General features: G+C 38.3%; 1 protein-coding gene across 5 annotated transcripts in view; it reads right to left on the bottom strand.

Annotated features, from left to right (window-relative positions):
• The window catches only part of AXDND1 (axonemal dynein light chain domain containing 1), a 168059-nt gene that overhangs the window by 19600 nt on the left and 121628 nt on the right, over window positions 1-26831 (bottom strand). For all 5 annotated transcript variants that reach the window (XM_049868411.1, XM_049868414.1, XM_049868410.1 and 2 more), the window contains 4 exons: window positions 17317-17516; window positions 16404-16500; window positions 8180-8290; window positions 5064-5159 (listed from right to left, as the gene is read on the bottom strand). In XM_049868411.1, the coding sequence (XP_049724368.1) occupies window positions 5064-5159; window positions 8180-8290; window positions 16404-16500; window positions 17317-17516 (504 nt within the window). The remainder of the gene's footprint in view (window positions 1-5063; window positions 5160-8179; window positions 8291-16403; window positions 16501-17316; window positions 17517-26831) is intronic.

The raw sequence follows: 26831 nt of genomic DNA, 5'->3' as shown, positions 1-26831 counted from the left end.
TGTTTCAGACTGAGTGGAAGGGCCCCTAGTTTGCTTTAATGGTTATCAGATCCTGCATGCCTGGGTGGGCTGGGCTAGCTAAAATGTACAGAGAATGGGTAGCCATCAACATCTTCCTTGACCCTGCCTTCTCTGCAAATGCCTGAACCAAAGACTGCCCAGGGCTTATCCCCCAATGGTGCATTCCTGAGCTGGGAGGCAGCTTCCCGTGAGTTCGCCTCAAATCCATCCCTTTTCCGCTGTGCAGTGTCCCTACTTCCCCATCTTAACTTGTCAGGAATAATTGTGGAAGTGAAAGCTGGAAGTCAAGGAGGACCAGGCATAACAGGAAGTTGGAGAAGACTGGGTTGACAATCTCTAGAACCTTGAATGAGCCAAGAAGAATTTACAATCCAACGCTGGGAATGAGGATATCATGGTGGGGGACTTGAGGAGAATTGTTATGATTTGGATCAGCCCATGAAGTTAATGGAAGAGGGACTTAAGACGGGTTACTGAGCAGAACTAAGGCTCAGCTGGTGTTGAACATCATGAATATTGGTGACACAAATATACATGGTTATATACCTCTCTAGTGACTCTCAGCAGAGTAGATGAAACTAAAATGGGGTTGGGGGTAAGGATCATTAGATTGATGAGGAGATGGGGTTTGACAGAGTAAGTGTGGGGATTAACGGGGCTAGGAAGTGGTGGAATTGGCGAAAAGGAGGCTGAAATGATAGATCATGGGGTCTAGCTGCTTAGGGAAGAAACAGAAAAATAAACCATTCGAAAATTAGCAGAAAATGAAAGAATAAAGGGACTTGATGGAATCAACGAACAAGATGTTGGGGAGGAAAGGGGTTAAAAATTTGTAAGGATGGCAGATTTCAATACAAGAAATTTAAGATTTGAGACATGAACAAAGGTCAGGAATGTGGTTGAGGTAAAGTGGGTGCAAAAATCTCTAGAGTTATAGTAAAAAAAAAGAAAAATCAAACCCATTGCTGTCGAGTCAATTCCGACTCATAGCAACCCTACAGGACAGAGTAGAACTGCCCCAAAGGGTTTCCATGGAGAGGCTGGTGGATTTGAACTGCTGACCTTTTGGTTAGCAGCCAAATGCTTAACTACTGTGCCACCAGGGTGATGGGAAAGGTAACGCTGAATGTGGGTGAAGTGTGCACAACTTGACCACGATAAATGATGTCACCAAGAAGCACACAGGAATAAGGGACATTTTTTGGCAAATGCTATAACATATATAATTTTGCAACAACAGAAACAACGATCAAAAAATATGTGTGTGGGGATGGTGCCCGGCCACAACCAAGGACTGCCCTGACAGGGAACACAACAGAGAACCCCTAAGGGAGCAGGAGAACAGTGGGATGCAGACCCCAAATTCTCATAAAAAGACTAGACTTAATGGTCTGACTGAGACTAGAAGGACCCCTGTGGTCAGGGTCCCCAAACCTTCTGTTGGCCCAGGACAGGATCCATTCCCGAAGCCAACCTGTCAGACGTGGATTGGACTGGACAATGGGTTGGAGAGAGATGCTCATGAGGAGTGAGCTACTTGCACCATGTGGACACTTGAGACTATGTTGGCATCTCCTGTCTGGAGGGGAGTTGGGAGGGTAGGGGGGTAAGAAACTGGCAAAATGGTCACAAAAGGAGAGACTGGAAGGAGGGAGCAGGCTGACTCATTAGGGGGAGAGTAAATGGGAGTATGTAGTAAGGTGTATATAAGTTTATATGTGAGAGACTGACTTGATTTGTAAACTTTCACTTAAAGCACAATAAAAATTATTTAAAAAGAAATAGGGGAAATAAGAATATAGGTTTGCATCTGCTCATATCTGCATAAAAAGCCTGTAAGTACAGATAAGGAAGAAAAGTGTTTATCTATGGAAGCAGGAGGTTAAAGTGTGGATGTGGTTATGGATAGATGTGAGGCTTCTCAATTTATAACTTTTTATTTTCTTCTAATTTCTATGTGAATGTAATACTTATTCAAAAAATTAAATTTGATTAAAAGAACACCTGGAAAAAAAATATGTGTGTGGGTAGGTATATGTGTGTATATACGTGTGCATGCATAGGCGTATCTATAGGCATATGTATATACATGTATGTGTGTGCTGTATATATATGCATATATATAACAATGCACATAGGGGGCACAGTTGTGGATACTTTTTAGACATAACCCAATACCTTGTTGGATTAGTTTACTGGGTTTGAAGGCTTAGGACCATAGTCTTATGAGACAGCTCAGTCAATTGGCATAATATAGTTCATAAAGAGAAAGAAGGAAACTGAAGTTTCAAAGAAGGAAGCAGTCTACTGGACTAATAGCCTACACAAACCATGGCCTCATCTAACCTGATACCAGAAGAACTAGATGGTGCCCAGCTGCTACTACCAACCATTCTAATCAGGGACACAACAGATGGGCCCTGATAGAATAGGAGAAAAAAATATAGAACAAAACTCAAATTCTTAAAAAGTCTAGACTTGCTGGACCAGTTGAGGCTAGAGGAACTCCCAAAATACCCTTTAACCTTTGAACTGAAACTATTCCCAGAGGTCAACTTTCAGCTAAATGACAGGTTGGCAACAAACAATTGATAAACAATATCACCCATGAGAACTGCGTTCCTTTAAACAAATCATTTATACAAGACCAAATGGTCAACATTTACTCTAAAGCAAAGATGAGACGATAAGGGCAGAGAGGCAGGGAAACTAAATTAACGAAAACAGAGCAACCAGAATGGAAATAGAATGTTGACACACTGTGGAAAATGTAACCAATGTCACTGCACAATCTGTATAGAGATTGCTAAATGGGAACCTAATTTGCTGTGTAAACTTTCACTGAAAACACAATAAAATATCTATCTATCTATCAAATCATTAGAGTGGCATAGTTAAGGCGCTGGACAGATCAATCATATGGACTGCAGCATGACCTAAGATGGTGCTAGGACTTGGGGTAGGGAGGAAGACAATGACAAGGTCTCTAGTGAATGTAAGAAATGATCATCAATGATCACCAGTATTAACAATAATGACAAGGAGGATTGGCAGGTAGAATAACAAATGGGATAAGCCTTAAAGGCGGGGGAAGAAACAAACAAAAAAGATGGACATATTTATTGTGAAATAAAACATACACAAAATGCTGGTTAAAGGAAGCTTGAGTGTTGTATAAGATTTCTGTTCTGTTGTCCTGAATGTGAAGGAGCTCTAGTGGCACAGTGGTTAAATATTTGGCTGCTAACCAAAAGTTGGTGGTTGGAACCCACCAGCCACTCCATGAGAGAAAGATGTGGCAGCCTGCTTCTGGAAAGATTTACAGCCTTGGAAACCGTGGGCAGTTCTACCCTGTCCTATAGGGTCGCTATGAGTCGAAATCAATTCTATGGCAACGAGTTTGGTCCTGCATGTACAGTGAGGAGAGAGCCTAGGACAGAGTATAAGGTGATGCCAACATTTAAATTATATGCAGAGAAGAAAACCAGGGAAGTAAATCAAGATGTTGTAAGAGAGTTAGAAACTGATCATGAGTCCTGGAAGCCAAAAAATACAGGAATTAGGAAGTGTTCTTGTGCCAGACTTATCCGGGTTTGAATGCTGGCTCTGTCCATTATAGCTATAAGATTTAGGGTAAGTCATCCAACTTCTCTGAGCTTCAGGTTTTCCTGTGTATAAAATGGGGACAATAATATCTACCTTGGAAGTGTGTTGTATGGATAAGAGGTAACATGTACAAAGCATATGGCTCATGGTAGGCTCTCAATTAGTAGTAGTTATTGCAATATTTTATTATTATTATTACAAATCCCCCTGGAAGGGTTATTATTAAAAATGCCCCAGCAGGGGTGACCTAACCAAAAAAACCCAAACCTGCTGCCGTCGAGTCGATTCCGACTCATAGTGACCCTATAGGACAGAGTAGAACTGCCCCATAGAGTTTCCAAGGAGCACCTGGTGGATTTGAACTGCCAACCTTTTGGTTAGCAGCCATAGCTCTTAACCACTACACCAGCAGAGGTGAAGAAAAGTAAACAAGGAAAGATATAGAGAAGGGGGTGGGAGGGAGGGGAGAAGGCAGCTCAGAATGGGATCTGAAGAAGTGGAGACATGGAGTTTAAACTATTTGAAAAGTTTGGTGATGAAAGGAAAAAGAAATAGAATCAAGGTGAGAGGTAGATTACGTAGTTAATGGGAACGTGGGTACAAATGAGGTTAAAGGGAAATGGCTGGATTTAGAAAGGAAAAGGGACATGCCTTCTGAAAAGAAAGAGAAAACCCCATACCAAACCTGTTGCTGTTGTGTCAATTCCGACTTATAGTCAGGACAGTACAACTGCCCCACAAGGTTGTTCCCAAAGCTGTAATTTTTAAAAAATCTTTTATTGTGCATTAGGTGAAAGTTTACAGAGCAAATTAGTTTCTCATTCGATAGTTTGTGCGTAGTGTTCCATCACATTGGTTTCATTCCCCACCATGTGTCAGCACTCACCCCATTTCCATCCTAGCTTCCCCATTTCCTTTCTTCCTGATTTTCTATCCCTTCCTGTCTTCTCATGTTTGCTTCTGGGCAGAGTTGCCCTTTTGTTCTCTGTAATGGATTATTCTAAGCAGCACGTTCCTCTCGGGTGTTATTGCTTATTTTATAGGCCTGTCTATGGTTTGGCTGAAAGGTGGTCTCCAGGAATGGCTTCAGTTTCAGTACAGAAGGATGTCTTAGGACCATAGTCTCAGGAGTTCAAGGCTGTAAATCTTTATGGGAGCAGACTGTCACATCTTTCTCTCATGGAGCAACTGGTGGGTTCAAACGGCTGACTTTTCTGTTGGCAGCCAAGCGCTTAACCACTGTGCCACCAGGGCTTCTTAGGTAAGTATGCCTGCAGTTTTAGTTAAATCTGTATAAGGACAGGAAAGAAGTTGAAAGAGTTCACCCCAGATGACCTGTTTCTAGGCAGTTCTAGGCAGATGACCTATTTCTATTTTCCATGGTACCTATATACATTCTTCAAAAAGATAAAGAAAAAAATACTAAATACTCTTACCTCTTCTGCTTTCTCTCCTTCCTTTATTTCTTGACTTTCTTCATCCTCTTCAAAAGATTTGTCTAATTCAGGCTCAACAAATTCTTTTATAAAGTACTGTGAGATGAAGCAATATTATAATTACAGCTTGGTATATATAAATATTTTAGTACTATATTAGAAATAATTCACTTAAAAATATTCAGAGATTAATACTGCAACTTGGCACTATGCTATTAATAAGGATACAAAGGTTAATAAGAGTGGCCCGTACCCTTAAGAGGCTTATAATTTAGTGGGCAAAAAAATGGTATGGATATATATAGTCGCATAGCAAGAGCACCTAATCTAGACCCGGGAAATTTTCCAGGAGGAGATAATGTTCCACTTTCTTCTCGAAAGGTGAGTAAGGAAAAGAAGATGACACAAGGGAGTTCTAGGTAGTGGGTGCTGTATATGCATGATTGGTTCTGAGAATAAAATTACTTCAGTAATACAGAAACTTAGGAGCAGACAGAGAGAAGCACAATAACAGAGAAAGGGCTAGACGGTCATGCCAAGGAGACTGGATTTATCATGAAGGCAGTGAGGTACCAATAAATTGACTGATCTGTTTTGCATTTTAGAACAATCACTCTAGCAACAGTAAAATAAATTTAAAGAGGAAGAAAGAAGAAAAGGAGACAACGAGAGGGAAGAAGGACAGAAGAAAAAGACACAAGGAGGAAACGAACTGCACAGTGGTTGCAGAAATGAAGAAGGTGGAGATTCAAGAGATTTGGAAGGTAACTCTTAGTGGTGATTGGATGGATGTGGGGTGGTTAGGGAAAAGGAGCATCTTGAATGACACCAATTTTATGGTTTAGGACACTAGGCAGATGGTGGTGCCATTCACAGATATAAGACACAAAGCTAGGTAAACTGGTTTGGGGGGAAAGAGTTCATATTAGGTTGTGTAAGCTTAAGCTACCCTGAGACATCCAAGTGGAAATATCCAGTGAGCAGCCAGATATACGGATTTGGAGTTTAGGAGGAGGGGCCTGGGCTAAAAAGATTTGACAGTAACAGTTATCTGCATTTAGTTGAAGCCAACAATGCAAATTAGATCACCAAAGTAGAATTTATGAAGTGACAAGGCCTTAGGACAGGACCCTAGTCACATAAAGGGCTAGGGAAGAAAGAGGAACCTGCAAAGGAGGCAAAAAGTAGCCTCAGAAGTGTGAGAGAGGCTACGAAGAGAGCCAAGAGAGAAGGGGTCAACAGTATCAAATACTTTAAAGGAGTCTATTAAAATATTAACACTGAAAATGTCCTTTGGATGCTCATTGCGGCCATGTCTAAAAAGCAAAAGCTAGAAATAAGGGCATTTCCCACAATAGGAAAATGTTTAAATATATTTTAGTACAAGCCAAAAACAAATACTTTATAGCAATTTAAAACTATATTGTAGAAATACGTATATGGTGTAGAAAAATATCCAAAATACATTAGGATATTTTTTCAAGATATACTACTTTTTCCTGATAACATACAATTGCTATAAAATATTAAAAAACAATACAGAGAAATTAAGAATCTCAACTTTCAGAGGTCACAATTTCTATAAATATTTTGAATATTCTTCCAGACTGCTTTATGCATAAGTATTTTACTGTAAATGAGGTAATAATATATGTTGCAGTCTATAATCTGCTTTTCTCAGTAACATATCATGGGTTATCTTTATCCCACCACATAAACAAGTATACATCTATACTACATAAACATGTGCACAGAATTCCATTATATGAATATACAGTAATTTATATAATAAATCCCCTATTGGTAAACATTTATATTGTTTCTAGTCTTTTCCTATTATAAATAATGCTGTAATTAACTTCCTTACATAGATATATACTAGAATTATCGATATATTATAAAAGTTATATTTAACATAAGGAAATAAAAGAAATGGTAAGTACAAGTAAAGAGCAGAAGATGACAAAAATAATGAGACTTAAAAAATAACCAAATGGAGCTTCAACAATTGAATTCAATAAAAATGCTGAACAGCAGATTAGACTCAGCTGAACAGCAAATTAGTGAAGTGGAAGGTAAGGCAGAAGAATTATCCAGGATGCAATGCAAAGAGGCAAAGGGAAGAAATTATACACTTAAAACAAATGCTTGTTTATGGCTCTGATGGCAATGGGAGCTTCTTCAGAATTTACTGGAGATGAACTCCCTCAGAGACTGAAATTTAAAAAAAAATTTTGTGACTGCTGTTAAGTGCATGACATCCTATGATCTAGGATTCTTGGGAAATAGGTGGTAGTTGAAACCACAGAATGAACACAATAAGTATGTGTAGGGTGAAGAATGAGAAGGGAAAGCAAGCCAAGGCTAGAATATCAGCATTTAAGAGGCAGGAAGCGGTGGAAAATTAAAAAGAGAGTGAAGAGAAAAAAGTAGGAGGAAAACTAGGGAAGTTTTGTCTTGTGGGGAGAGATTTAAAAAGAAGTGAATGGTTAACAAGGTCAAATGCTACAGAGAAGTCAGCTTAAATATGGGATTGGTGATATAAGGAATCACTGGTGATCTTACAGTAATTTTAGTTTTAAGAAAAGTAATTGTGATGGAGAGGTATGAGAAAGTTCATAGTAGAGGAGACAAGATCAAGGAATGGGAGAAATAAGCATTCTCAAGGATTGGTTATAGGTGGATAAGATGGAACCATTAAAGAGGAAAATATTAAAGTTACATAAGAGAGAGGGCATTGGGGGTGGGATTAGGTGCTCAAAGGAAGAAATAACCTTAGATGGGAAGATTGAAACTAGAAGAGAGGAGGAAAGGGCAAATGCAGAAGAAAATAAGTCTGTGGATATCCCTCAGGAAGTGGCCAGAAGCTCCCATCTGAAAGCCATTCTTTCTGAAATTGGAGGCAAGCTCATCTGCTAAGAAGGTGAGGAAAGGTGTTTGGGTGAATGATTCTCTTCCTTAGGAGGACGAAGAGCTGCCAATTTTCCCCCTTCCCTCTTCTGACAGAGTAAGTGAATGGAAATTCAGAACAATGACTGGAAAAAGTCACTGAACCCTTACTTACTGAAATACAGCAAAGAATGCAAATAATGACCAGTGTAACTCATGGCAAATACCTCCTCTCCAAATAGGCTCTCTACTTCTTTGGGCTGCAATAACATTATTTTTCTGCCTTTGAATTCAGAAAGGAGAAGGGCACATGTACTGATCCAATCATAACATTCTTTCTGAGAAGAGATAAAAGATAATTACTAAGCAGAAAAAATCAGATTACACCAACTCATTCACTTACTCCTATGGAGGAGCTGCTAAGTGTAATTCCTCTAAATATAACTCCATACAATCAACTTTTTATCAGCTCAATTCAAAGATTTGTGCAGAGGTAGCCATCTATGAACACGGACCTAAATCACATCCTTTTTTATTGACAGGGTTTGGAATTTGGGTTGTAATTAGGTAAGAAGTGCTGAAGTACTATAAAATCAGATGCACAATTGCTGAGTTCACTAAGGCCTAAATGGTCTGCCCCAATAAATTTATGCAACTAGGATCAACTGTGACTGCGTAATAATAGCATACACTTACACGGCACTTAATTATATGCCAGGCTCTATTCTAAGCATTTTACATATATTACCTCATCTGATCCTTAGCATGAGGTATGTACTATTTTATCCTCATTTTTAAGATGTGTATATTTAAGAATAGAGCAGTTAAATATCTTGCCCAAAGTTTTATATATAGTTTAGCATGGTGCTTGGATTCTAATCCAGGGGGTCTATGCTCTCAATCATTACAAAATAGAATATACACAGCCCCAATAAAGTGAATGATTAAAGATTTGAAACACTGTTTTAGAAAAGATGCTCACCTCTTACCTATTAATACATAAGAAAGATCTGCAGCAAGACTCACCCACCTAAAGTGAAGAGTAAAACTATATTTCTTTACTAAAATCTCCCAACAGCTAAAATGTGGTTTCAGTGTTCAAAAGGTACATTATTTCTCGTTAGTGAGTAAAAGCAGGAGAAATGAAGAAACATTATCTCCTTTGGGAAAGGAAATCTGGTCACTTTAACCATCACAAACTGTACCATGTAATGCAATACTGACCCAATTTAGGCTCTGGATATCAATCACAAAGCAAAGTAGTATGCCTTATATTCCTTTTGTTATTACATGTATTTTTAATTATGGAGTTATTATGAAATGTTAAAACTAAAAAATCTTAGAAATCAAATCCAAACACCTTATGTTATAGATAAGGTAACTGAAGCCTATAGAGGTGAGACTACAGAGTCCCTGGGTGGTGCAAATGGTTAACATGCTCAGCTGCTAACCCAAAGTTTGCAGGTTCTAGTCCACCCAGAACTCCACAGAAGAAAGGCCTGCTGATCTACTTTCAAAAAAATCAGCCATTGAAAATCCTATGCAGCACAGTTCTACTCTGACACACATGGGATTGCAGTGAGTTGGAGTAGATTAGATAGCAACTGGTTGGTTTTAAGTTGCTCACAGCTTTGTTAATGTCACAGAGAAGTTCAAAGTCTGAATTCAAAGGGTTAGGATGATGCCTTATTGTACATCAGAAACGGTTCTGAATCCTAAAGCAATCTACAAATATAACGCAATCCCAATCAAAATTCCAACAGCATTCTTTAAAGAAATGAAAAACTAATCCTCAATTTTATATGGAAAAACAAGAGACTCCAAATAGCCAAAACAATCATGAAGAAGAATAAAGTAGGAAGCTTCACGTTTCCTTACTTCAAAACATATTACGCAGCTACAGTAATCAAAACAGCCGGCTGCTGGTTTCATGACGGACACACAGACCAATGAAATAGAATTGAAAATCCAGAAATAAATCAAACATCTATGGCCAATTGGCTTTTGAAAAGGAGCCAAATACATTTAATGGGCAAAGAACTGTCTCTTCAACAACTGGTGCTGGCAAAACTGGATTTCCACATGCAGAAAAACGAAACAAGATCCATACCACATGCCATACACAAAAACTAATTCGAAATGGCTCAAAGACCTAATTGTTAAATCTAAAACCATAAAGTTCTTTAAAGAACTCTGAGACCTAATTTTCTTCAAACATAGATTATCATACACAGCAACAAATGCACAAGCAATAGAAAACAAATAGATAACCGGGACCTCCTAAAAGTTAAATACTTATGTTCATCAAAAGACTTCATCAAAAGAATAAAGAGACAATCTACAGACTAGGGGAAAAAAAAAAAAAAAAACCTTTGGGAACGATATAACCAATAAAGGTCTAATATCTAAAATATATAGAAAACTTCTACAACTTAACAACAAAAAGACAAATAACTCAATTAAAAAACTGGGCAAAGGACATGAACAGACACTTGACCAAGGAGGATGTTCGAGTGGCCAACAGACACATGAGAAGATGCTCTATGTCATTAGCCATCAAAGAAATGCAACTCAAAACCAAAATGAGACATGATTTCACTCCCACTAGGATGGCTAAGATAAAAAATCAAAAAACAAACAAAAACCAGAAAATAATAAGTGTTGGAGGGAATGCGAAAAAATTGGAACCCTCATCCATCGCTGGTGGGAATGCAAAATGGTATAGCCGTTGTGGAAAACAGTTTGGCGGTTTTTAAAAAAACTAGAGGTAGAGCTGCCATATGACCCAGCAATTCCATTCCTAGGTATACATACACCGTATGGATCTAATAGAAGTTACACAATCAGACATATGCACACCTATGTTCTCTGCAGCACTATTCACAATAGCAAAAAAGATGGAAACAACCTAAGTGCCCATCAAAGGATGAATGGGTAAGTAAAATATGGTACATACAGACAATGGAATACTACTAATAAATAAACAGAAATGAGTTTCCGAAACATCTTGGAACATGGACGAACCTGGAGGACGTTGTATTGAGCTAAATAAGGCCAATGAGAAAAAAACAAATATTGTATGTTCTCACCTTTATGAAATGACATGAATAGGCAAATATACAGAAACTAATAGGTAAATATACAGAAACTACCAGGGACGGAGGGGAGAGAGTGATTCACTCTCTAGAGAGTAGACACTTGTTATTTTTGGTGATGAGAAAGGTAATGCCGAATGGGGGTGAAGTGTGCACAGCCTGAAGAAGGTAAATGATGTCAATAAGATGTGTTGTTGTTGTTAGATGTACACAAGAAAAAAGGACTTTTTGGTAATTGCTATGTCATGTATAACTTTGAAACAAAAGCAACACCAACCAAATATAATATATATGTAGGTAAAAAAAAAAATATATATGTATATAAAATAAGTATGTATATGTGAATATATATGTGTATATATAGATAGGTGTATGCATGTTGTTGTTAGGTGCCGTCGAGTCGGTTCTGACTCATAGGAACCCTATCCACGTGCAACAGGATGAAATACTGCCTAGTCCAGCACCATCCTCACAATTGTTGCTACGCTTGAGGCCATCGTTGCAGCCATCTCATTGAGGGCCTTCCTCTCTTTTTCTGACCCTCTACCAAGCATGATGTCCTTCTCAGGGACTGGTCTCACCTGAGAACATGTTCAAAGTATGTGAGATGAAGTCTCACCATTCTCGCTTCTAAGGAGCATTCCAGCTGTACTTCTTCTAGGACAGATTTGTTTGTTCTTCTGGCAGTCCACAGTATATTTAATATTCTTTGCCAACACCATAATTTAAAGGCATCAATTCTTCTTCAGTCTTCCTTATTCATTGTCCAGCTTTCACATGTGCAGGGTGATGAATCACTTAGTATATGGCTTTTCTCGATATGGTCTTGTAACTCTCACCCAGGTGATTGGGCGGGGCTGTGCAGATAAGATAATTGTGGCCCACCAAGGGCATTAGTGAGCTGAAATGGACTGGTATTGGTCATTTTGACTTAGACAATCATATGGTCCACTATACGGGGAATGACAACTTGAAGAGGAATGGCATTGCATTCATTGCCAAAAAGAACATTTCAAGATCTATCCTGAAGTACAACGCTGTCAGTGATAGGATAATATCCATATACCTACAAGGAAGACCAGTTAATATGACTATTATTCAAATTTACACACCACCACTAAGGCCAAAGATGAATAAATCGAAGACTTTTACCAACTTCTGCAGTCTGAAATTGATCGAACATGCAATCAAGATGCACTGATACTTACTAGTAATTGGAATGGGAAAGTTGGAAACAAACAAGAAGGATTAGTAGTTGGAAAATATGGCCTTGGTGATAGAAATGATGCTGGAGATCGCATGACAGAATTTTGCAAGACCAATGACTTCTTCATTGAAAATACCTTCTTTCACCAACATAAGCGGCGACTACACACATGGATTTCACCAGATAGAATACACAGGAATCAAATTGACTACATCTGTGGAAAGAGGTGATGGAAAAGCTCATATTATCAGTCAGAACAAGGCCAGGACCCAACTGTGGAACAGACCATCAATTACTCATATGCAAGTTCAAGTTGAAAGTGATGAAATTAGGACAAGTCCACAAGGGCCAAAGTATGACCATGAGTATATCCCACCTGAATTTACAGACCATCTCAAGAATAGATTTGACACACTGAACGCTAATGACCAAAGACCAGACAAGTTGTGGAATGACATCGAGGACATCATACATGAAGAAAGCCAGAGGTCATTAAAAATGACAGGAGAGAAAGAAAAGACCTAACTGGATGTCAGAAGATACTCTGAAACTTGCTCTTGGACACGGACTAGCTAAAGCAAAGGGAAAAAATGATGAAGTAGAAGAGCTGAACAGAAGATTTCAAAGGGCGGCTCAAGAAGATAAAGTAAAATATTATGAGGACACATGCAAAGACCTGGAGATAGAAAACCAAAAAGGAAGAACACGTTCAGCATTTCTCAAGCTGAAAGAGCTGAAGAAAAATTCAAGCTTGGAGTTGTAATACTGAAGAATTCTGAAAGGAAAATATTAAATGATGCAGCAAACATCAAAAGAAGATGGAAGGAATACACAGTCACTACACCAAAAAAGAACTGGCCAACATTCAACCATTTCAGGAGGTAACATATGATCAGGAACTGAAGGTACTGAAGGACAAAGTCCAAGCTGCACTGAAGGCACTGGTGAAAAACAAGGCTCTGGGAATTGACAGAATATCAACTGAGATGTTTCAACAAATGGGTGCAGCACTGGGAGTGCTCACTCATCTATACCAAGAAATTTGGAAGACAGCTAGCGGGTCCACTGACTGGAAGAGATCCACATATGCACCCATTCCAAAAAAAAGGCGATCCAACAGAACGCAGAAATTATCGAACAATATCATTAATATCACACATAAGTAAAATTTTGCAAAGATCATTCAAAAGCGGTTGCTGCAGCAATTGGGAGTATGTAGCAAGGTGTATATAAGTTTTTGTGTGAGAGACTGACTTGATTTGTAAACTTTCACTTAAAGTATAAAAAAAAATTTTTTAAAAAAGTGCTGCAGTACGTCGACAGGGAACTGCTAGAAATTCAAGCTGGATTCAGAAGATGTGGAATGAGGGATATCATTGCCAATGTTAGATGCATCTTGGCTGAAAGCAGAGACTACCAGAAAGATGTTTACCTGTGTTTTATTGACTATGCAAAGGCATTCCACTATGTGGCTCATAACAAATTATGGATAATGTTGCGAAGAAACGAAATCCCAGAACACTTAATTGTGCTCATGAGGAACGTGTACATAGACTAAGAGGCAGTCGTTCGAATAGAACAAGAGGATACTTTGTGTTTTAAAGTCAGGAAAGTTGTGTGCCTGGGTTGTATCCCTTCACCATACTTATTCAATCTGTATGCTGAGCAGATAATCCAAGAAGCTAGACTGTATGAAGAAGAATGGGGCATCAGGATTGGAGGAAGACTCATTAACAGCCTGTGATATGTAGATGACACAACCTTGAAGCACTTACTAATGAAGATCAAAGACTACAGCCTTCAATATGGATTACATCTCAACATAAAGAAAACAAAAATCCTCACAACTGGACCAATAAGCAACATCAGGATAAACAGAGAAAATATTTTAGGTGTCAAAGATTTCATTTTACTTGGATTCACAATTAATGCCCATGGAAGCCGGAGTCAAGAAATCAAAAACATTGCATTGGACAAATCTGCTGCAAAAGACTTCTTTAAAGTGTTAAGAAGCAAAGATGTCATTTTAAGGACGAAGATGCACTGGACCCAAACTATGGTGTTTTCAATCGCCTCATGTGCATGTGAAAGCTGGAAATAAATAAGCAAGGGCAAAGAAGAATTGACACCTTGGACTAACAGTGTTGGTTAAGAATATTGAATCTACCATGGACTGCCAGAGAGCGAGCAAATCTGTCTTGGAAGAAGTACAGCTACGATGCTCCTTAGAAGCAAGGATGGCAAGACTTCGTCTCACATCCTTTGGATATGTTATCAGGAGGGACCATTCCCTGTAGAAGGACATCATGCTTGGTAAAGTAGAAGGTCAGTGAAAAACAGGAAGACCCTCAACGAGATGGACTGACACAGTGGCTGCAACAATGGTCTCAAGCATAACAATGATTGTGAGGATGCTGCAGGACCAGGCAGTGTTTCGTTTCGTTGTAAAAGGGGTTGCTATGAGTCAAAACCGACTCGACGGCACCTAACAACAGAAGCATATCATCAGGAATTTCTTACGTGGTGCTGCCAGGTGGCTTTGAACCACCACCCTTTCAGTTAGTAGCTGACAGCAAACCATTTGTACCACTCAAGGACCTTAAAAATGGACCATAGACCAAAATATAAAACTTAAAACTATAAAACTTATGGAAGAAAACAGAGGATAAAATTTTTCTGACACTGAATTATGCAAAGATTTCTTAGATATGACACCAAAAATCTATAAAAGAAAAAAATAATAGACTGAACTTCATCAAAATTAAGAACTGCGCTTGGAAAGACACTGTACAGAGAAGAAAAAAGTCACAGATTAAGAAAAAATATTTGCAAATCACATATCTGATAAAGGACTTGTATTCAGAATACATACAGAACTCTCAAAAGTCAGTAATAAGGAAACAAACAACCCAATAAAAACTGGGCAAAGATAGGAACACATACTTCACCAAAGAAGACATATAGATGATAAGCACCTGAAATGATATTCAACATTATTGGTTATCAAGGAAATGCAAATTAAACCACAATGGCATACCATTAAAATTAATCGTACTTGTACCATATGACTCAGCCATTCCAAGGAAAGTATATATCCCTTCAAAGACTTGTACATAAATATTCACTGAAGCTTTAACGTAATAATAAAAACCTGGAAACAATCAAATTCCCATCGACAAGGAGTGGATAAATTGTATATATCCATAGGTGATGGTTAAGGTTGTGTGTCAACTTTGCTAGGCCATGATTTTCAGTGGTTTGGCAGTCATATGATGTGATCACTTCCATGTTGAGATCTGATACAATGTGAACATACCCATGATGGGATCTGGTGTGAGTAGTCAATCAGTTGAAAGGGAGTTTCCTTGGGCTTGTGGCCTGCATCAAATGTAAGTGGACATTCTGGCAAGGCTCGTGGGATTTTGCTCACTCTGAATCCTGCAGCTGGCTCCTGTTTGTCTGACCTCTGGTTCTTGAGACTTCAGCTAGCAGCTTACCTGTGGTCTTGCCTGCCAATCTTGGCATTCGTCAATCTTCACAGCCTGTGAGCAACATCCCTGTTCTCTGACCTGCCAATCTTGGGTTCGCCAGCCTCTGCAGCTATGTGAATCAGGAGAAGCCTTCAGCCTGACCCACAGACTTGGGATGTTTAAGTCTCTGTAACTGCGTAAGCTATTTCCTTGATATAAATCTCTCTCTATATATATTTATACGCTTTACTGGTTTTGCTTCTTTAGAGAACCCAGCCTAAGACACCATACAATGAAATACTACTCAGCATTAAAAAGCATGAACTTTTGATGCAAGCAACAAGATCCATGAATCTCAAAATCATTAAGCTTAGTAAAAGAAGTCAGACAAAAAGAGTACATACTATATGATGCCATTTATATAAAATTCTAGAAAATGAAAAATAATCTCTGGTGTTAGAAAGTAGATCAGACATTGCCTGGGAACAGAAAGAGATTGGAAGGAGAGATTACAATGAGGTGCAAGGAAACTTTAGGGATTGGATATGCCTGTGATCTTGATTGTAGTGATCACTGTATGGGTGTATGCATATTTTAAAACTTGTCAAATTGTACACTTTACATATGTGCAGTACATTGTAAATAACAAAGAAAACTAAGGGGAAGACAGAGTTATTACCTTCATATTATCCAGCTCCTGAAATTCTTGAGCAGGACTTTTTTGTAAGTGGGCTGTTTTACTCAGAGTCATTGCTTGTACCATCCCTTTGCAACAACTGGGGGGAAACACACACACACACATAGTATGACCTATTTATTGTTGGTTCCTCTCCTAACTGTTTAAAATCCAGATTCAGTGGAAGTTTAACATAATAATTCAGCTACTGACATACCAAGGAGAATAATTTGTCTCTTTCCCAATATCTCACCCTTGCCCTTTTCCTCTCCTCCATTCCTCTCACTCTTGGCCACTGGTAACACTGATTTGAAACGAAGGAAAAAACTGGATAGATTCTACGGAGTGTAAAAGCTAATTCTTGACTCTGAAGTAATTATAGTGGCAATTCCCTTTCTAGCTAATGAATTACAATTTTTCAGACCCCATTTTTATTTGGCAGAAATCTTGCAGCTTTTCATGTATAAGGTTTTCTTTCTTTCTTTTTTTTCTTTAAAGAGATGTTTTGACTGGCATTTAGTGAAGGCCCCCCCAAAAAAATACATTTAACTTTGCACGGAATTATACAGGAAACTATTAGCTTCTTCATAAATGCCCCACTCAGAATGTGCAAAGGTGCAAGAAGTAAATTATTTATGTGAGTCTGTTTTCTTACTAATTCTTACCCCTGTACACATTGACATTTTCCACCCTACCTATGCTAACATTATTTTCAAAATAATCCTAATGCCAAATTCTCGTATTCCAAATGGGCACAGTAAAATGGCACTAGTACAAATTAGACTAGTATTTATTTGGAGGTTTTTTTTTTTTTCAGCCACCTCTTATTGCAGCTACTTCACTGCCTTTCTCTTCTCTGCTTTATGTCACATTTCATCTTCAAAACAACAGCAATAAAGTAACCAGATATTTTCACCTGCTCAAATAGCTGCAGTATTGAGCCAACTTTCTTGCCAGGGCAACTGCGTCTAGCTCTAAATTTGCGATTCCTATATCATGTGTTTCAGTACTTTTCTCCTCAGACACCAGGAGAGTGTCTTGATCAGTACAGTCAGGTACCATTTTAATCAGCAAGTTTACCATCCACTGGACCATAGACACATGCAATTCATCCATCTGTTAAAAAAAAAAAATACAAATGACTATTTTAAATAAATCAAACACTAAAACCTGTACCAAATTTAGAAATAGAAATTATTATCATACCTGTGTCTAACTTTCAACAACACTACAGTTCTTAATGAAATTAAATCATCACCACCCAGCTAGTGTAGCCATATTTTCTTTTGCTTTTTATACTACATTAAACTACTCTCTTCCTCTTCTTTAGCTTGGTCAAGGGTATTAACTCATTAAAGCCTCAGTTTCCAAACTGCACACCAAGGCATCCCAGGGTACCACAGGGAATTCACAGGTATGCCATGGAATTTCAAATTCTCAAGGAAAATATGATACTCATCCTCTGTCAGAATCATCTTGAAGCTGACAGCTCAGTTTCAACATTCAATACACTACTTCCCTTTTGATGACATCATATCTTTGATGATCTGACTGTATTGGCAGGTGCTGTGCTAAAAACAAGTACTGTGTGAAGAAACTCAATCTGGAGCAGGAAATGAAGGTGGTGGTGTCCAGTCTGATTCCCAGGTTCGAGTAATTGTACAGTGCCCAACAAGCATACATACAGTATTAGTAATTTTGACTATACGAGAATAAAATAAAAGGTATTTTTTTTCATGGTTTTACTTTTCGAAACAGTACTATGTTGTCAAGACATAAATATTTAGTAAGTTGTTTGAGCTTACCTACTTAATAAACCAAACCATGAGTTATTTCTTTTGGCTTAGGAGTGTGCCATGAAAACACTGAGACATGAAGGTACTATGAACTGAGAAAGTTTGGGAATTTATGTATTACAGTGTTTACTGAGGCTGAATCCAAGAAATAAATGCAGAAAACTTTATGAAATGTAAACATCAGATATGCCATACTCTTTGAAAACCTTGCCTCCTTTCTCTGGCGAGTTCCTATGTATCCTTCTAGGGTTAAAAAAAAAAAAAAAAAAATTTTTTTTTTTTTTAGACATGATCTATTCTGAAGAAGATTTTTAACTTTCACTGGCATTAACTTGCTCCCTATGTTCCTATAGTGCTTTGTACATATCTCTATTATAATTGTTTGTATACCTGTATCCCCTATTATCCTGTGAGTCTCTTTAAGGCATGGACCACATTTTATCTCTTAATATCACACATAGTACTTAACAGAGAGTAAAGTGCTTAATAAATGTTTGTTGAATGAATGAATAAAAATCAAACTTGGTAGCCCAAAACTAAAACCAAACTCACTGCTGTCTAGTTGATTCTGACTCATAGCAACCCTATAAGGCAGAGTAGAACTGCCCCACAGGGTTTCCAAATCTTTACGGAAGGAGACAGCCACATCCTTCTATGCAGCGGCTGGTGGGTTTGAACTGCTGACCTTTTGGCTACCACTTTAACCACTGTGCCACCAGGGCTCCTCTTGGTAGCCCAACTGATACTCAAACCCAAACTTCCTGTCTCTTAACTCAGGAGGAAAGGTTGCTAATGACCTAATGCAATGTTGATTAGTATTATTTTACACCTGAATTAACACATCATGTAAAAGGTCAACCCGTCCTGAGGTAAGGGTTTAAAAAAGACTGCTATCTGTAACAAGTCAAAGATATTTCCCCTACATATTTCACCAGCTATGCCCCCGCTGCTTCTCAATTAAAGTAAATAAATTCCTAACTGTTCTTTCATGTACCAGTGGCCTGGATTATACAGTCATTGAAAGAACTCATTTTTGCTTACATAAAGTATTAATCAATCCTTGGACCATCCCTATAAAATAAATAGAAATAGATGTTATCTTCATTTTAAAGTTATATAGAGCGATCAAATGCTGGAATCAAAGTCAAGATTTGTTGTTAGTTTATGTTAGTATATTATGCCTTTATGTAGTCAATAAAACACAGGTAAATATATTTTTGGTATTCTCTGCCTTTGGCTAACATCCATCTGACATCAGCAATAATATCTCTCGTTCCACATCCTCTTTGCAATCTAGCTTGAACTTGTGGCAGTTCCCTGTAGATACTGTAGTCGTTTGTGAATTATCTTCAGCAAAATTTTACTGGCATGTGATATTAATGTTGTTTGATAATTTCTGCACTCCATTTGATTGCCTTTCTTTGGAATGGGCACAAATGGATCTCTGGAGGCAGAGCCAAGATGGTGGAATAGACAGATGCTTCCGGGGAGCCCTCTTACAACAAAGACCTGAAAAAACAAGTGAAGTAAGTATATTTATGACAAGCTAGGAGTCCTAAGCATCAAAGGCAAGCTTAGAAGCCAAACTGAGGGGCAGGAGAAGGAAGAGACGGTTCAGAAGCGGAGAGGAGTTACCAGACCTGAAAAGCGGGGAGCCCTCAGGCACCATTCCCGGGAGCAGCGGCGGCGGGCTAGTACTAGCATTCGGCTGAAGTTTCCTCAGGGAGAAGTAGCCAGCCACACAGCCTACTCATACCCCTGGAACCAGAGAAGAATGGCGCTCTTGGCAAAAGCTAAGTACTTGCGTATATTTTACTGCGCAACCCCCCACGCCCTGCTCCCAAGCCAGCTTCAGTGGCTGATTCCCCTGGGCCTGAGGTAGGCCTTGCTGAGTGCCTAGAGCCATCCTCCTGGTCTTGGAGAAGGAATAAATTTGCAACTGGGAGAAAGTATAAATTGCCAGCTCCACTAACCAGGGTAGCTCAGAAAGAAGCAGCTTCTGTCCAGGCATAAACGGTCTGTGGACTTTGAGTACCTTTTCCCCCTGCATGGACCTGTGTGAGACTATTTCAGGAGAATAGCCCCTTGTTGGCAGACTCCAACCATTTCAGCTGTGTGGCGGAGAGGTGGGTACTTGATGTTTGACATTGTTTTGCCTATTAAACAGGGTCCTCACCTACCCACATCAGGGGTCTAAGGACTGGTGGCTCCACTCAGGTCACCCAGCCACCCATAACAGGGGTCTGAGGATAACTGGTATCTCCCAGTCCTTACAACCAAAAACACTGGGTGCCCACGGTCTGTCTGCAGAACCCACCCACTTGTACAATCTAGTGAACAGGGAAATGCTTTCCTCAGAGACACGTGCGGGATGATTCTCAGCCCCCTGCCTTGTTCAGAGTGTGACCCCTGTTGCAACTAGATATGAGTACCTATACCAATCACCCCTGCCCCTCTAAGACTGTAAGACAGAGCCTGTACCACACACTTGATGATCAGCTACCTGGACACCTGAGCTGAATTCACATAAGAAAAGTGAATGGACTGATATACCTGATAACAGCTCTAGCCATCTGGGGACAGGACATCAGAGCTCCAAACGTGGAAATAATCAAGCTATCTCACTCAAGCAACCCATTTGGGAATGTAAGAACAAAACAAAGCAAGAAGCTACAACACAGTAAGCAAACATAAACTAATACAATACCTTATAGATGGGTCAGAGAAAACAGTCAATATCAAGTCACATAAAGAAACAGACCATGATCACCTCAACAAGCTCTCAAAACAAAGAATCAAGGGATCTTCTAGATGAAAGTGCCTTCCTGGAATTACCAGAGGCAGAATACAAGAGATTAATATACAGAACCCTTCAAGACATCAGGAAGCAAATGAGGCAATATGCAGAACGAGCCAAGGAACACACAGATAAAGCAATTGGAGAAATTAAAAAGATTATTCAGGAAAATAATGAAAAATTTAATAAGCTGGAAAAATCCATAGGCAGAGAGCAATCAGAAATTCCAAAGATTAACAATAAAATTACAGAAGTAGACAATTCAGTAGAAAGTCGGAGGAGCAGAATTGACCAAGTAGAAGGCAGAATTTCTGAACCTGAAGATAAAGCACTTGGTACTAATATATTTGAAGAAAAATCAGATAAAAGAACAAAAAAAAAATGAAGAAACCTTAAGAATTATGTGCGACTCCATCAAGAATAATAACCTACGAGGGATTACAGTTCCAGAACAGGGAGGGGTAACAGAAAAAAGAGAGAATTGTTGGCAGAAAACTTCCCTAATATTGTGAAAGATGAGAAGATATCTATCCAAGATGCTCATCGAACCCCACATAAGGTAGATTTTAAAAGAAAGTCACCAAGACATATTATAATCAAACTTGCCAAAACCAAAGGTAAAGAGAGAATTATAAGAGCAGCTAGGGATAAACAAAAAGTCACCTACAAAGGAGAGTCAATAAGAATCAGCTCAGGCTACTAGGCAGAAACCATGCAGGCAAGAAGGCAATGGGATGATGTGTATCAAAATTAGAAGGAAAAAAATTACCAGTCAAGAATCTTATACCCAGCAAAACTGTCTCTCAAATATGAAGGTGAAATTAGAACACTTCCAGATAAACAGAAGTTTAGGAAATTTGTAAAAACCAAACCAAAACTACAAGAAATACTAAAGGGAGTTATTTGGTTAGAAAATCAATAATATCAGGTATTAACCCAAGACTAGAACACTGGGCAGAACAATCAGGTATCAACCCAGACAGGGAAATCACAAAAATAAATCAAGATAAAAGAATGTTCAAAAAAGGGAAACAGCAATTTTATTATGTAAAAGAAGACAACATTAAAACAATAAAGAGGGACTAAGAAATATAGTCATAGATCTTCCATATGGAGAGAAAGACAAGGAGATATAAAGAAATAAAAGTTAGGTTTAAATTTAGAAAAATAGGGGTAAATAATAAGGTAACCACAAAGGTGACAAGCTATCCTAAACATCAAAATAAAATACAAGAAAAACATAGAGACTCAGCAGGAACAAAACCAACAACAGCAAATATGTGGAAAGGACAATATATAAAGATAACCTTACTCAGCACATAAAATTAAGAGGGAAAAAGAAACTGTCAACAACACACAAAAAAAGACATCAAAATGATAGCACTAAATTCATACTTATCCATAATCATGCTGAATGTAAATGGACTAAATGAACCAATAAAGGGACAGAGAGTGGCAGAATAGATTAAAAAACACAATCTGTCTAAATGCTGCCTACAAGAGACACACCTTAGAGACAAAAACAAACTAAAACTCAAAGGATGGAAAAAATATATATCAAGCAAACAACAATCAAAAAACACCAGGAGTGGCAATATTAATTTCTGACAAAATAGACTTTAAAGTTAAACCCATCATAAAGGATAAGGAAGGACACAATATAATGATTAAAGGGACAACATACCCAGAGGATATAACCATATTAAATATTTATGCACCCAATGACAGGGCTGCAAGATACATAAAACAAACTCTATCAGCATTGAAAAGTTAGATAGACAGCTCCACAACAATAGTAGGAGACTTCAACACAATATTTTTGGTGAAGCACAGGACATCCAGAAAGAAGTTCAATAAAGACAGAGAAGATCTAGATGCCACAATCAACCAACTTGACCTCACAGACATCTACAGAACACTCTACCCAACAGCAGCCAAGTATGCTTTCTTTTCCAACACACATGGAACATTCTCTAGAATAGACCACATATTAGGTCATAAAGCAAGCCTTAGCAGAATCCAAAACACTGAAATATTACAAAGCATCTTCTTGACCACAAGGCCATAAAAGTTGAAATCAATAACAGAAAAAGCAGGGAAAAGAAATCAAACACTTGGAAACTAAACAATACCCCGCTCAAAAAAGACTGGATTATAGAAGACATTAAGGATGGAATAAAGAAATTCAGAGAGTCCAATGAAAATGAAGATATTTCCTATCAGAATCTTTGGGACACAGTGAAAGCAATGCTCAGAGGTCAATTTATATCCATAAATGCACACATACAAAAAGAAGAAAGGGACAGATCAAAGAATTATCCCTACAACTTGAACAAATGGAAAGAAAACAACAAAAGAAATACTCAGGCACCAGAAGAAAGCAAATAATAAAAATTAGAGCAGAATCAAATGAAATAGAAAACAGAAAAACAACTGAAAGAATTAACAAGACCAAAAGCTACTTCTTTGAAAAACTCAACAAAATTGATAAACCATTGTCCAAACTGACAAAAGAAAAACAGAAGAAGCAAATAACCCAAACAAGAAATGCGATGGGCAATATTACAACAGACCCAACTGAGATTAAAAGAATCGTATCAGATTACTATGAAAAGTTGTACTCTAACAAATTTGAAAGCCTAGAAGAAATGGATGAATTCCTAGAAACACACTACCTACTTAACTAACACAAACAGAGGTAGAACAACTAAATACACCCATAATAAAACAAGAGATTGAAAAGGTAATCAAAAAACTCCCAACCAAAAAAAAAGGCCCGGCCTAGACGGCTTCCCTGCAGTGTTCTACCAAACTTTCAGAGAAGAGTTACCACCACCACTACTAAAGGTATTTCAGAGAATAGAAAAGGACAGAATACTGCCAAACTCATTCCATGAAACCAGCATATCCCTGATACCAAAACCAGGTAAAGACACCATAAAAGAAGAAAATTACAGACCTATATCCCTCATGAACTTAGATGCAAAAATCCTCAATAAAATTCTAGCCAATAGAGTTCAACAACATATCAAAAAAATAATTCACCATGACCAAGTCGGCAGGGGTGGTTCAACATTTTTATGCAGGGATGGTTCAACATTAGAAAAACAATTAATGTTATCCATCATATAAATAAAACAAAAGACAAGAATCACATGATTTTATCAATTGATGAAGAAAAGGCATTTGACAAAGTTCAAAACCTATTCATGATAAAAACTCTCAGCAAAATAGGAATAGAAGGAAAATTCCTCAACACAATAAAGGGCATTTACACAAAGCCAATAGCCAACATCATCCTAAATGGAGAGAGCCTGAAAGCATTCCCCTTGAGATCGGGACCCAGACAAGGATGCCCTTTATCACCACTCTTATTCAATATTGTGCTGGAGGTCCTAGCCAGAGCATATAGGCTAGATAAAGAAATAAAGGGCATCCAGATTGGCAAGGAAGAAGTAAAATTATCTCCATTTGCAGATGACATGATCTTATACCAGAAAACCCGAAGGAATCTTAAATAAAACCACTGAAAACTAATAGAAGAGTTCAGCAGAGTATTGGGATACAAGATAAACATACAAAAATCAGTTGGATTCCTCTACACCAACAAAAAGAACATCAAAGAGGTAACCACCAAATCAATACCATTTATAGTAGCCCCCAAGGAGATAAAATACTTAGGAATAAATCTTACCAGAGATGTAAAAGACTTATACAAAGAAAACTACAAAACACTTCTGCAAGAAACCAAAAGAGACCTACATAAGTGGAAAAACATACCTTGCTCATGGATAGGAAGACTTAACATTATAAAAATGTCTATTCTACCAAAAGCGATCTATACATTTAATGCAATTCCGATCCAAATTCCAATGACATTCTTTAATGAGATGGAGAGACAAATCACCAACTTCACATGGAAGGGAAAGAGGCCCCAGGTAAGTAAAGCATTACTGAAAAAGAACAAAGTGGAAGGCCTTACTTTACCTGATTTTAGAACCCATTATACCGCCACAGTAGTCAAAACAGCCTGGTACTGGTACAACAACAGATACATAGACCAATGGAACAGAATTGAGAATCCAGACATAAATCCATCCACGTATGAGCAGTTGATATTTGACAAAGACCCCAAAGCCGTTAAATGGGGAAAAGACAGTCTTTTTAACAAATGGTGCTGGCATAACTGGATATCCAACTGCAAAAAAATGAAAGAAGACCCATACCTCGCACCACGCACAAAAACTAACTCAAAATGGATCAAAGACCTAAAAATAAAATCTAAAACAATAAAGGTCATGGAAGAAAAAATAGGGACAACGTTAGGAGCCCTAATACGTGGCATAAACAGTATACGAAACATTACTAACAATGCAGAAAAAAAACTAGATAATTGGGAGGTCCTAAAAATCAAACACTTATGCTCATCGAAAGGCTTCACCAAAAGAGTAAAAAAGATTACCTATAGACTGGGAAAAAGTTTTTAGCTATGATATTTCCGATCAGTGCCTGATCTCTAAAATCTACATGATAATGCAAAAACTCAACTACAAAAAGACAAATAACCCAATTAAAAAATGGGCAAAAGATATGAATAGCCACTTCACTAAAGAAGACATTCAGGTAGCTAACAGATACATGAAGAAATGCTCATGATCATTAGCCATTAGAGAAATGCAAATCAAAACTACAGTGAGATTTCATCTCACTCCAACAAGGCTGGCATTAATCCAAAAAACACAAAATAATAAATGTTGGGGAGGCTGTGGATAGATTGGAACACTTCTACACTGCTGGTGGGAATGTCAAACGGTACAACCACTTCAGAAATTGATTTGGCACTTCCTTAAAAAGCTAGAAATAGAACTATGGTCCAGCAATCCTACTCCCTGGAATATATTGTAGAGAAATAAGAGCCTTTACATGAACAGAAATATGCACACCCATGTTCACTGCAGCACTGTTTACAACAGCAAAAAGACGGAAGCAACCAAGGTGCCCATCAACAGATGAATGGATAAATAAATTATGGTATATTCACACAATGGAATACTATGCATCGATAAGGAACAGTGATCAATCTGTGAAACACTTCATAACATGGACAAAATTAGTCAGTTGCAAAAGGACAAATATTGTATACGACCACTATTATAAGAACTCGAGAAACAGTTTAAACAGAGAAGAAAATATTCTTTGATGGTTACGAGAGGGGGGAGGGAGGGTGGGAGAGAGTTATTCACTAATAAGATAGTAAATAAGAACTACTTTTTTTTTTTTTTTTAGGTGATGGGAAAGACAACACACAATACAGGCGAGGTCAGCACAACTGAACTAAACCAAAAGCAAAGAAGTTTCCTGAATAAACTGAATGCTTCGAAGGCCAGCATAGTAGGTGCGGGGGGTTGGGGACCATGGTTTCAGGGGACATCTAAGTCAATTGGCATAATAAAATCTATTAAGAAAACATTCTTCATCCCTCTTTGGAGAGTGGTGTTTGGGGTCTTAAATGCCAGCAAGCGGCCATCTAAGATGCATCAATTGGTCTCAACCCACCTGCATCAAAGGAGAATGAAGAACACCAAGGACGCAAGGTAACTACAAGCCCAAGAGACAGAAAGGGCCACATAAACCAGAGACTACATCAGCCTGAGACTAGAAGAACTAGATGGTGCCTGGCTATAACCGATGACTGTCCTGACAGGGAACACAACGAGAACCTCTGAGGGAGCAGGAGAGCAGTGGGATGCAGACCCCAAATTCTTGTAAAAAGACCAGATTTAATGGTCTGACTGAGACTAGAAGAACCCCGGTGGTCGTGGACCCCAGACCTTCTGT

Source organism: Elephas maximus, chromosome 24, assembly GCF_024166365.1.
Source record: "Elephas maximus indicus isolate mEleMax1 chromosome 24, mEleMax1 primary haplotype, whole genome shotgun sequence".
NCBI lineage: Eukaryota > Metazoa > Chordata > Mammalia > Proboscidea > Elephantidae > Elephas > Elephas maximus.
This window is presented reverse-complemented; position numbering and strand designations above follow the sequence as displayed.